Genomic DNA, 12564 nt, shown 5'->3' with positions numbered 1-12564 from the left:
CGGCGCCTCATTGTCCGCAACACGCTGCAGCAGATCTAGAGCAGCAGATCTAGAGCAGCAGATCTAGAGCAGCAGATCTAGAGCAGCAGATCTAGAGCAGCAGATCCAGAGAAGCAGATCTAGAGCAGCAGATCCAGAGCAGCAGATCCAGAGCAGTAGATCTAGAGCAGTAGATCTAGAGCAGCAGATCCAGAGCAGTAGATCTAGAGCAGCAGATCCAGAGCAGTAGATCCAGAGCAGCAGATCTAGAGCAGCAGATCCAGAGAAGCAGATCTAGAGCAGTAGATCTAGAGCAGCAGATCTAGAGCAGCAGATCCAGAGCAGTAGATCTAGAGCAGCAGATCCAGAGCAGTAGATCCAGAGCAGCAGATCTAGAGCAGCAGATCCAGAGCAGCAGATCTAGAGCAGCAGATCCAGAGCAGCAGATCTAGAGCAGCAGATCCAGAGCAGCAGATCCAGAGCAGCAGATCTAGAGCAGCAGATCCAGAGCAGCAGATCTAGAGCAGCAGATCCAGAGCAGCAGATCTAGAGCAGCAGATCTAGAGCAGCAGATCTAGAGCAGCAGATCTAGAGCAGGTGATCTAGAGCAGCAGATCTAGAGCAGGTGATCTAGAGCAGCAGATCTAGAGCAGGTGATCTAGAGCAGCAGACCTCCAGTGAGCAGTAACCCATGGTAACCTGATCAGAGCTCATTGTGTAAGCCTGTCAGGCAGCGCTCAGGGTTAATTTCTGGGTCACCACTCGCAATAACTGCGTTAAAAACTTCCGATCAGTCCAATTCGGGAATAACGTTTCCCGCCGCCTGTCAGGCAGCGCTCAGGGCACACTCAGCTCTTTCCGCTGCGAGGACCCGTACTTCCGGCTGTGGTTCTGCAATAGCAGCAGCCGTTAGCTGGAGCCGCTAGCTGGAGCTGCTGCTCGGAGCGGATCTCACCTCCCGGACTCTCTGAGCGGCTCCTCTGCCCTCTGGATCCGCCTGAAGCCGCTCCTCCGTTGGTTCCGAGCCGCAGCTGAGCGCTAACACGGGGCTTTGTCGAGCTTCTGGTCCGGTCCTTCCATTTAGCATCGAGCTAACAGCTAGCTTCCTGCCGATGAAAACATCGCGAGGAAAACTTCGCTGACAGGTGAGTGTGACGCACCTACAGGTCTCCGTTCTGACCTGTCAGAGGGTCAGCACGGGTGTTACACCCCTAACACCCAGCGGTGACCCCTGACCCCTGCCTCTCCCGCACCCACTGCCCCTTGCACACCTGAGCAGAAGACTCTGAAGAACACCTGAAATCCTCACCTGATGGAACAACGTCCCGATTCTAAACACCTGAGACCCCCTGACACCTGGCCAGGTAAGCAGAACCACGGCGAACCCACCAGAACCAGCAGCGGCTCTGATCCAGATGCGTTTATCGACCGGTTCTGGTCCGGGTTCTGGGTGTCCCTGGGACAAACCGATCCGAACCTGTCCAGAACTGGGCTCTGGCTCTAGAACATTGGTACAAACCATCAGCTTCCAGGCCACGCCCTCTTAAATCACCTTAGCAGCGCAATCAGCCAACCATCACTTGTTTCATGGTCACCATAGCAACCAGAACATTTAACCAAGGAACACGTTCATGTCTCCATGGTAACGGCGAGATGAACCAGTCAGGGTCAGAGGTCATTCTTCCAGAACCAGTCTTCAGGATTTGGATTTCCAGTTCAGGTTTATTTTTTTACTGGAGCTGAAAATAAAAAATGTGACAAAAGCATCACAGCCAACCAGAACCAGAACCCAGTCAGTAAATAACTGCCCTGTGTTTGAACCTTCCAGGTGGATCCAGGTTCCGGGTCGGTCTTGCTGGAACTGGATCTGAGTCACCTTCATGAAGTGAACCAGAACCATGCTGACCTAGGAACGGCTTTGGGAGCACCAGAGTTCTGCAGCCGCCGCCGCCATGTCGGAGAACCAGGCCAACAACAACAACGTTCCTCTGAACAACAACATGGGGCCCAACCGGATCCGGAACCCTAACATCAACCAGAACCCGCTCATCAATGTGCGCGACCGCCTCTTCCACGCCCTCTTCTTCAAGATGGCCGTCACTTACGCCCGGCTCTTCCCGCCGTCTTTCAGGAGAGTCTTTGAGTTCTTCGTCCTGCTGAAGGTGAGACGTCCCACCTGGACCGGGTCGGGTGGTTCTGATCTGGTTCTGGTCAGCAACGACAGCTGTCTAAAGCTGCATGCTGCAGTTACACAGTTTGACCTGTAGGAGCTGAAACTCTGTTGTCTCTGCAGCTGTTATGAGCTTCAGACACATTCTAATTATTTTTGCTTATTTTTTCTGCTGTTTTCTTTATAGACTCCAGTAAAATGATTTTCTCCGTTCCTTCAATATATTCTGGAGTTTAGATCATCTCCGATATTTTCTGATTAACATCTGATGGCTTTGAGCCCGGCGCTGTTCCTCCAATCTGTAAAGAGGCTGCCGTTCGGATGTGGATCCGCCCCCCACTAACCCACTAAACCACTAACCCACTAAACCACTAACCCACTAAACCACTAACCCACTAAACCACTAACCCACTAAACCACTAACCCACTAACCTTCTCATCACACTTTGGGGTTTTGGTTTGGACACGGGAATTGAGGATACCCAAATTTGTATTTTTCTTCCGCATAAGTTAAAATTAGCTGAACAAAATAAGGATTCAAGAAAGGGTTAAAAAAATATTTGAAACCCAGCTGTCTCTGAAACGTCTCTGAAATGTCTGCCAGCCGCTGCTGGAGCATCGGTGAACCGTGTGTATTCAAAGTGTCCTGCTGCGTCCTGCCACAGCTCATTTTCATCCTCTTCCTGTTGAAGCTGAAAGTTGGTCTGCAGAGCGTTGTGGGTGGAAGAATCCTTACAACCCTTCAACAATGACGAGGATCTGTTTGTTAGAACAGCTGGAGGTTTACCAGCTCCTGATTGGCTAACCTCTTGTCCCTCCCTCTGCATCAGGCGCTCTTCGTTCTCTTCATCCTCGCCTACATCCACATCGCTTTCTCCCGCTCCCCCATCAACTGCCTGGAGGCGGTGAGAGATCGCTGGCCACGCGATGGCATCCTGAGGGTGGAGATCCAGAGGAACTCCAGTCGCGCCGCCGTCTTCCTGCAGCACTACGACTCCGCCGGCCTCCAGGGGGAGCTGCAGGCCGAACCAGGAGGAGCCGCAGTGGCCGGGATCAGCCTGGGAGACGAGGAAGAAGAGGACGATGAGATGACAGTGTTTGAAAACAGCTCAGTGCAGGTAAGTTACTGTCTGTGTCCTCACCTGTCTGTGTCCTCACCTGTCTGTGTCCTCACCTGTCTGTGTCCTCACCTGTCTGCAGTTTGAACTGGACATTGAGCCCCGTCTCCAGCCGTCTGTGATTGGAGGAGGCCCTAGAGGAGGAGCCAATGACAGCCAGGACGTGTCGTTTAGCCCCGCCTCTAAAGGTATGCAGCCGCTGCAGGACTCAGTGTCTGAGCTGGAGATGATGACCAGAGCAGGTAAACCCACCGTTGCCTTCTGTGACTCCTCCCCCTCACTTAGACTCCTTCTCCTGAGTTGATGGAGGGTCTTTCTGCGGCTGATTGTTTCCTTCAGCTTGTTGTTCACACCCTGCTGTTCTCGTTGTCGTGGTTCCAGTGTGGCCGCAGGACGAGTACATCGTGGAGTATTCCCTGGAGTATGGCTTCCTGCGGCTGTCGCAGAGCACCAGGCAGAGGCTCAACATCCCCGTCATGGTCGTCACTCTGGGTCAGCCGCCACGTCTCGGCGGGCCGCCACGTCTCGTGACCCCGCTGACCCCGCTGACCTCTCCACGTTCTGTGCAGATCCCACCAAGGACGAGTGCTTCGGAGACGGCTTCAGTCGCTTCCTGCTGGACGAGTTCCTGGGCTACGACGACATCCTGATGTCGAGTGTCAAGGCGCTCGCTGAGAACGAGGAGAACAAAGGTACCCAGGCTCCGCCCACTCTGACCACACGTGTGAAATCCACCTGCAGCAGGTAGAGGCGGCTGACGGTCGCTCTGCGGTTCTCCGCAGGCTTCCTGAGGAACGTGGTGTCTGGAGAACATTACCGCTTTGTCAGCATGTGGATGGCCAGAACGTCGTACCTGGCTGCCTTCGTCATCATGGTCATATTTGTAAGTTTACTTTTAGTTCTTTCATTAAAATGCTGCTGGAAATATTTAGTCTTTGACTTTTTTTACCAACAAGAACCTGGAAGAGGGGAAAACAATCACTCCATAAAAAGTATAGCTGAATTAAAACTGCAACTGAATAAAAATGAGATGAACTACTAAAATGAAAGTGACTAGAATCATGGCCAAAGTGTCGGCCATGTTTGTCTGTTCCTACAGCGCCGTGGGAAAACTTTCCAACCTTTTGCTGCTTTTCAGGCTTCAAACATAAAGATCAAAATGTTTATTATTTTGTGACGAATCAACACCAATCATGAGGTGGAACAAAATTTATTGGATATTTTAAAACTTAATAAAAACTGCAAAGTGAGGCGTGTGATATCATTGGTCCTTCAGGGCAGCAGATTCACTCAGAGGCTCAGTTTGGATGATCCAGGCGGATCCGATACTGCTGGAGAAGTTTAAAGCCCGATTTGGATACAAAACGCTTCAGACATCTGGAGGATCACAGAGCAGGCGATCGATCGCGTTGAAACGGAAGGAGCGTCCGACCAAAGACCTGCCAAACTTTCCTCTGGAACAAGGAGAAGAAAGATCAGAGATGCAGCCAGGAGGCCAGGATCACTCTGGATCTACAGGATCACTCTGGATCTACAGGATCACTCTGGATCTACAGGATCACTCTGGATCTACAGGATCACTCTGGATCTACAGGATCACTCTGGATCTACAGGATCACTCTGGATCTACAGCTGAGGGGGAGAGAATGTGGCACAAATCTGGCCTTGATGGCAGAGTGGCAAGAACAAAGACATTTCCCAAAGAGATCCATTAATAGTTGGGTTTAAAGTTCACCACAAGCCTCAAACCTGCAGGAAGGAGCTCATCCCCTGTCAAACATGGTGGTGGCAGCGTCATGGTTTGGGCTTCTTTTCTTCGGCAGGGAAGATGGATGGAGCTGAATACGGAACCATTCAGGAAGAAAACCTGAAGAAACCCTAAAGACTGGGAGGAAGATTTACCTTCCAACAAGACAACCGTCCCAAACCACAACGCAACGGTTCATGAGTGGAACGGCCTAGTCAAAGTTCAGACCTGAATCCAATGGAGAATCTGGAAAGAGCTGAAAACTGCTGTCCACAAGCGACTCCATCCAGCAGCACTGAGCTCCAGCTGGTTCCAGCAGAATGGGCCAGAAGGTCAGTCTGTCCACTGCAGCTGCAATCACACCACCAGGTGGCGCTACAGAGTCTTAACGCAAGGAGGCCGAAAGTATTGCAAGCCCCACTTTGAATGTTTTTATTAGTTAAAGTTTAAACTATCCAATAATTTCATTTCACCTCATGATTGTTGTTGATTCGTCACAAAATAATAAAAATTTTAAATCTTTATGTTTGAAGCCTGAAAAGCTGCATGTGAAACTTAACGTGAGTCTGCAGCAGCGACACGACCCCAGATCATTCTGGACCACAAAATGCACAAATCCACTTCCTGTTCCTGACAGGAAGTGGAAAATATTTCTACTTCCTGTTTCGGACAAGAAATGGAAAATATTTCTACTTCCTGTTCCTGACAGGAAGTGATACATATTTCTACTTCCTGTTCCTGACAGGAAGTGTTCCTGTTCCTGACAGGAAGTGTTCCTGTTCCTGACAGGAAGTGTTCCTGTTCCTGACAGGAAGTGTTCCTGTTCCTGACAGGAAGTGATAAATATTTCTACTTCCTATTCCTGATGGAATGTGATAGATATTTTTACTTCCTGTTCCTGACTGGAAATGATACATATTCCTACTTCCTGTTCCTGACAGGAAGTGTTCCTGTTTCTGACAGGAAGTGATAAATATTTCTACTTCCTGTTTCTGACAGGAATTGATAAATATTTCTTCTTCCTGTTCCTGACAGGAAGTGATACATATTTCTACTTCCTGTTCCTGACAGGAAGTGTTCCTGTTCCTGACAGGAAGTGTTCCTGTTCCTGACAGGAAATGATACATATTTTATACTTCCTGTTCCTGACTGGAAATGATACATATTTCTACTTCCTGTTCCTGACAGGAATTGATAAATATTTCTTCTTCCTGTTCCTAATGGGACGTGATACATGTTCAGATTAAATCTACAGATTGAGGGAGAACCTTTACAGTTCTGGCAGGACTTAATTATTTTAACAGATTTTAACACAATCAATAAACAAAGTATAAAAAAATCTCATTTAGATAAAGTTTCAAAACTCAAAGCTCATTTATTTCGATATTTATCACCCTAGATTTCAGTAAATACATTTTCTGTGAGAAAAAGGAAAAGATTTCTGTTTAAGATTAAAAAGCTTTGAACTAGAACTAGACGGCTCCAGGCGGCTTAAAAAGTTCTTTTAGAACTCGGATCAACAGAACTTTTTGAAGTCAGAACCGCTCACAAAATAAAGCCGGGTCTTGGTTCTGCCTTTCAGACGCTGTCGGTGTCGATGCTGCTCAGATACTCCCACCACCAGATCTTCGTTTTCATCGGTTCGTTTACGCTGCTCGGTCCGTTCTGACCCGGTATGGCCCGGTTCGGTTCTAACCTGCTCTGTGTGTTTCAGTGGATCTGCTGCAGATGCTGGAGATGAACATGACCATCGCTTTCCCAGCAGCCCCTCTGCTCACCGTCATCCTGGCCCTGGTTGGTGAGTTCTGCAATGGTTCTCCTTCTGATCCGGTTTGGATTTACAAACGGTTCTGTTCATTTTATATCAGTGATGTCACTTCTTCTTCGCAGGCATGGAGGCCATAATGTCTGAGTTTTTCAACGACACGACCACGGCTTTCTACATCATCCTGATCGTCTGGCTGGCCGATCAATACGATGCCATCTGCTGCCACACCAACACCAGCAAACGCCACTGGCTGCGGTGAGTCCCAAACAGGAAGCAGGAAACAAGAAACAGGAAGCAGCAGGAAACAAGAAACAGGAAGCAGCAGGAAACAAGAAACAGCCTGCTCTGATTGGTCAGCTTCCAGTCAAGACACATCCTATCATACTTGTGCTAAACCTGGTGAATGTCCTGATCCAGAATTCTGGTTGGTCAGGTGGAAACGAGTATCTGGTCCAGTCCGGATAAATGTCAGAAATTGATTTCTTCCTCCTGAAAGAGAAAGTTTTGATGGCTCTGGTTGGTTCTGATGGTTCTGATGGTTCTGTTGCTTCGTTAAGTTCCGACAATTCCATTTAGTTCTGATGGTTCCCAAAGTTACGTTTGGTTTTAATGGACTTATTCGGTTCCATTTGGTTCCATTTGGTTCCAATGGCTCCGATGGTTCGGTTGGTTCTGATGGTTCTGTTGGTTCTGTTGGGTCCAGGTTCTTCTACCTGTACCACTTCGCCTTCTATGCCTACCACTACCGCTTCAACGGTCAGTACAGCAGCCTGGCTCTGGTCACTTCCTGGCTCTTCATCCAGGTGAGGTCCCTCTTCTTCCTGTCAGCCATGAAGCTCCGCCCCTTCCTGCCCAGCTTGCCTCTGATTGGCTGGTTTTCTGTCTTCCTGCAGCACTCGATGATCTACTTCTTCCACCACTATGAGCTCCCTGCCATATTGCAGCAGATCCGGATTCAAGAGATGCTGCTCCAGAACCAGCAGGCGGGTCAGAACCAGACGGCTCTGCAGGACAACCTCAACAACAACAATGCCGCCGCCGCTGGGCCAGAACCCGCCGGGACCGGTCAGTCAGCAGACAGCACCACTGAGCCGCCGCCGGCCGAGCCGCTCCCGTCATCCTCTGTGGCGGTGGGCGGAACCGGTGAGGTCAGAGCGGAGCTTAACTGGGTCGCTCAGACCGCTGCCGTCATCACAGAGGCGCTCGGCTCCTCCGTCGACTCGGGAGGAAGTCCGGGGGCGGCGGAGATCAATGTTGAGTTCTGGATGGGAGGGGCAGCAAGTGGCGCTCCTGACGGCTCATTGGAGGATAAAGATCCAGGGGGCGGAGCTGAAGCCTCACCTGATGATAGCAGGCACCAAGGGGCGGAGCCTACCGAAAGCCCCGCCTATCATACAGACTGCCCCGCTGCTCAGAGCTCAGGTACAGACAGTGACTCACCTGGGCAACAAAGCTCCGCCCCCCTCGGCACGTCGTGAGCTTTCAGGTGAGCTGATGACATCATGGCACCACCTGAAGGCTACGGACCGTCAGCTGATCACTGAGCTGCACTTTACTCCAATTAATCAATTAATTAATTAACTGATCCATCAATTAACCAATGAATGAGCTGATCTGAGGGTAGCCCCGCCCCCACCCGACGCTGAGCAGGGTGACCTGCTTCCAGGTTTGACCAATAGGTGAGCTGAGGCTCTGACCTTTCTGGACACCCACAGCTCTGACTCTGAGGGATGATTGACCCATTGGGTTCTGGTTCTGACCCGTTCTGTTGGTCTGAAACCCAGATGGAACTCTGATTCTCCTTTTATTTTGTAGAAGAGCAGGAAGCTGCTGATTGGCTGTTGCTAATTAAGCTCTGAATGAGTTCACCTGTTCAGAACCAGAACCTCATCACCTCCATGTTCTGATTGACATTGAAGGTGGGGCCTGAGTGGGCGGGGCCTGAGTGGGCGGGGCCTGAGTGGGCGGGGCCCGAGTGGTGTCTTCTTGATACCTGATATCTGTTAGGAACCAGTGGAACAGGTGAGGCCTCCTGCAAACGAATCAGACTCACCTGAAGGTCAAAAATAAAGAGTTGTGGAACCATCTGGCTTCCTGTGGTCTGTATCTTACCTGGTAACCGGGTCAGAACCATGACCCAGTGTGAAATGGCTGAATGCTCTAGAAACTGACAACCTGGTTCACCGAGCCAGAACCAGATCTGGGTCGGGTTAAGGGCCCCCAGAGGGTGGCAGAACCCGTTTGGACCGGGCCGGCCTGCTAGGCCAGTCTGTTTCTGATTCTGCTGATAGTCCAGAGCTGGTCAAATCAGTCGGGTTCATTTAAAGGGCCAGCACTGTGATTGTAGAGCAAAATCAGCTTCCTGTTGAACAAACGCTGCAGCAAACGAGGCGGAAAGGATCCATGACTAGTTGAAACAATCGACTATTTGTGAAATATTTATTTTGGATGTAAAAGCAGTTCAGTAATGCTGTTTGATACATTTGAATAAAATATTGTTATGAAAGTGGCCATGTTGTTCGCTGCAGGACAGAGTTGGTGTTTGCTGCTGCTGCTAAATGAAACCATGAATGTGGCGGGTTTCAGGTCGGACCGGACCGGACCGGATCTAACTCTAACCCATCAGATGCTGTTCCTCCAGTGATGTGCAGTGAGGTTGATGGCTGGTGACTAAATCATAATCAAATTTACAAACATAGATTATTGATCTGATTATTTTGGAGGGTTTAATGATTTAGGTATGGGGATAACTATTATTAAGCATTTAATTTGGAGTTTTCTAAATAAATTATTGTTGGTAAAAATCTATTGATTTCATATTGAGTGGTTGAATATTTCTGTTTTTTTATCAAATTAACCTTGTAACACTTATTACCTGTTTTCCTGAGACTAGATCCTCCTCCTGTGTTTTTGTGAGTTCTGCTTTAATCAAGCTGAATTTTACACACTGTTAGCAACTCAGAGACTTTGCTGCTACATTCAGAAACATTTCAGACTCAATAAATTCATATGAGCCAAAATCAGCAGGTCAAAGGTCAGAACCAGGAATCGGCCAGAAAACTGCAATCGCTGCAGAAACACATTCAATTCATTTCTCTTCAGCTCCAATAGCTAAAATCTAATTTATACCAGGTGAGTCTTTCTCCCCTGGAATGTGGACCGGTACCGGTTCTGGTACCGGGTCGGTTCTGAGCCTTCAGATGATTTTAATTGAAGTTTTTCAAAACTTAGAAGTTGATGTAAAATAATGTTTGTTGCTGAGCAGCAAACAGCAAATCAGCTGCAGCAGCCTACAGCAGCTCATCCTGCAGCCTGCAGCAGCCTGCAGCAGCTCATCCTGCAGCAGCTCAGCCTGCAGCAGCTCAGCCTGCAGCAGCTCAGCCTGCAGCAGCTCAGCCTGCAGCAGCCTGCAGCAGCTCAGCCTGCAGCAGATCTGCCTGCAGCAGCTCAGCCTGCAGCAGATCTGCCTGCAGCAGCTCAGCCTGCAGCAGCTCAGCCTGCAGCAGATCTGCCTGCAGCAGCTCAGCCTGCAGCAGCTCAGCCTGCAGCAGCTCATCCTGCAGCAGATCTGCCTGCAGCAGCTCAGCCTGCAGCAGCTCAGCCTGCAGCCTGCAGCAGCTCAGCCTGCAGCAGCTCAGCCTGCAGCAGCTCAGCCTGCAGCCTGCAGCAGCTCAGCCTGCAGCAGCTCAGCCTGCAGCAGCTCAGCCTGCAGCAGCTCAGCCTGCAGCAGCTCAGCCTGCAGCAGCTCAGCCTGCAGCCTGCAGCAGCTCAGCCTGCAGCAGCTCATCCTGCAGCAGCTCAGCCTGCAGCAGCTCATCCTGCAGCAGCTCAGCCTGCAGCAGCTCAGCCTGCAGCCTGCAGCAGCTCAGCCTGCAGCAGCTCAGCCTGCAGCAGCTCAGCCTGCAGCCTGCAGCAGCTCAGCCTGCAGCAGCTCAGCCTGCAGCAGCTCAGCCTGCAGCAGCTCAGCCTGCAGCAGCTCAGCCTGCAGCAGCTCAGCCTGCAGCAGCTCAGCCTGACGTCTCAACATTTAGCTGGACAATATCAGAATCTGATCAGTTTTAATTATTCATGTCAAACCTCATCAAACAGTTTGAGCCAAAATACCTCAGAAATATCCACCAGGAGAATCAACTCATTAACGTTTAAAAGACGCAGCTTTAATGTTGCAGAACTGGACCGGTCCGGGTCGTCGAGGTCATTTCTGTTAGCAGCTTTATTATCTTTACATTATAAAGGCTCATCGAAACAAACGTTTATCTAGAGTCTTTCTGTTCTTCCTCTTCCTTTTCTCCCTCCCTATTTTGAGACATTATTTTTCTGACTGCAGCTTCAGACCTTTGGATGCAGCTCATGTTTTCATAAGCGTGCGGTACCTACCGCAGCCACCAGGGGCCCCTAGAGCAATTCATTTTTTTCTTTTTGTCAATACAATAATTTCTACATACAGCATCAAACGTATATTATTGTGAAAAAAGATCATTCATAGTGAAATTCTGCGTTCATATTATAATGACAGAAATTATTACTAAAAAAAGAAAAATCAGCTCCTCTTAGTGGCCCTGGGGCCCCTGGGGCCCCTGGGGCCCCTGGGGCCCGAAGCGATTGCTTCCTCATTTGTCAACAAGATCCTGAGAAACTTGAACTCCTCCACTTGTATTGAGATTGTATTGACTTAAAAATGGTTAAACAATGGATTTATTTATAATTCTAAAAATCTTTTCATACCATAAAGATCACCAAATGTGTAAATTTATTTTTCACTTTTCATAAAATGTTTTCTTACCCGGACAAAGCGACCCAGAGGAGGCACTCTACCCTTTTCCTCCAGACCATGGCCTCGGACTTGGAGGCACTGATCCTCATCCTGGCCGCTTCACACTCGGCTGCGAACCGCTCCAGTGAAACCTGCAGGTCACGACCCGATGACGCCAACAGGACCACATCATCCGCAAAAAGCAGAGGTGGATCCTAAGGTCACCGAATTGGATCCCCTCATCACCTCAGCTGCTCTATAGATTCTGTCCGTGAAAGTAATGAATCAGTAATGAGTCCAACTCTCACCGGAAACGAGCCCAACGAACTGCCGGCAATGCAGACCAGACTCTGACACCGGTCATCCAGGGACCCCATACTCCCAGAAACCCCCCGCAGGGCTCCCCGAGAGACACAGTGTGGAAAAAAAAAATCTAATCTGTGTGAAACAGATCAGCTTGAGACTCTGGCAAAGAGCAAAATTCTTGTATTTCTTGCGCCTTCTGCAAGTCCATCAAACACCTGTAGACCGGTTGGGTGAACTCCCAGAACCCTCCAGGACCCTCTGAGGGTGTAGAGCTGGTCCAGTGTTCCACGACCAGAACCAGAACCACACTGCTCTTCCTGAATCCGAGGTTCAGCTATCCGACGAACCCTCCTCTCCAGAACCCCTGAATAGACCTGGCCAGGGAGGCTTTAGAGTGAGACCGCTCTCTAATTGGAGCACAGCCTCCGGTCCCCCTTTTTGAACAGGGGCACTGTTACCCTGGAGAAAGACTTCTGCACGCCTTGAAGCCTTTCTCCAGGGCCTCCCTAACTCCTCCCACGCCCGAGTTTCTGCCTCAGCAACCACCAGACTGGAACCTTCAACTATCTTCAGCTGCTTCACTGCCTGCTACTCCCAGGTCAGTAAAGCTCACCTGGACAGGAAATGTTTCAACTATAGTCTTCATATTTATTACATTTTGTGTTCTCCAAGGTGAAAGTGTCCCTGATTTTTTTTTGTGTCTCCAGCATGTTACTCTCACAT

The 12564-nt window shown here is 49.6% G+C and overlaps 1 protein-coding gene across 3 annotated transcripts; it reads left to right on the top strand.

Moving 5' to 3' along the window:
• Window positions 1–837: 837 nt before the first annotated feature.
• Window positions 838–8867, top strand: tmem259 (transmembrane protein 259). Of its 3 annotated transcripts, none has more exons than XM_055051804.1 (12): window positions 838–1124; window positions 1808–2141; window positions 2980–3267; window positions 3350–3509; window positions 3607–3759; window positions 3837–3959; window positions 4050–4150; window positions 6597–6654; window positions 6729–6812; window positions 6905–7037; window positions 7486–7585; window positions 7676–8867. In XM_055051804.1, the coding sequence occupies exons 2-12, from the start codon at window positions 1932–1934 to the stop codon at window positions 8258–8260; spliced, it is 1995 nt and encodes a 664-aa protein (XP_054907779.1). In that variant the 5' UTR covers window positions 838–1124; window positions 1808–1931; the 3' UTR covers window positions 8261–8867. The 3 variants fall into 3 exon arrangements, with proteins under 3 accessions (XP_054907779.1, XP_054907788.1, XP_054907796.1); XM_055051813.1 differs by having other exon boundaries at window positions 839–1124; window positions 3649–3759; XM_055051821.1 differs by having other exon boundaries at window positions 840–1124; window positions 3350–3455; window positions 3649–3759.
• Window positions 8868–12564: the final 3697 nt, after the last annotated feature.

The sequence above is a fragment of the Poeciliopsis prolifica genome, unplaced genomic scaffold, assembly GCF_027474105.1.
Source record: "Poeciliopsis prolifica strain line A6 unplaced genomic scaffold, Auburn_PproV2 SCAFFOLD002, whole genome shotgun sequence".
In the NCBI taxonomy this organism is placed as follows: Eukaryota; Metazoa; Chordata; class Actinopteri; order Cyprinodontiformes; family Poeciliidae; genus Poeciliopsis; species Poeciliopsis prolifica.
The sequence above is the reverse complement of the archived record's forward strand: the minus strand, read 5'-3'. Positions and strand labels throughout refer to the sequence as shown.

Excerpts from the sequence above, each read along its gene's own strand:
- tmem259 (XM_055051804.1), top strand. The coding sequence starts at position 1,932 with ATGTCGGAGAACCAGGCCAACAACAACAACGTTCCTCTGAACAACAAC. Across the intron at positions 3,760-3,836 it reads CGTCATGGTCGTCACTCTGG|ATCCCACCAAGGACGAGTGC; the intron begins GTCAGCCGCCAC and ends CGTTCTGTGCAG. Across the intron at positions 7,038-7,485 it reads AGCAAACGCCACTGGCTGCG|GTTCTTCTACCTGTACCACT; the intron begins GTGAGTCCCAAA and ends TGTTGGGTCCAG.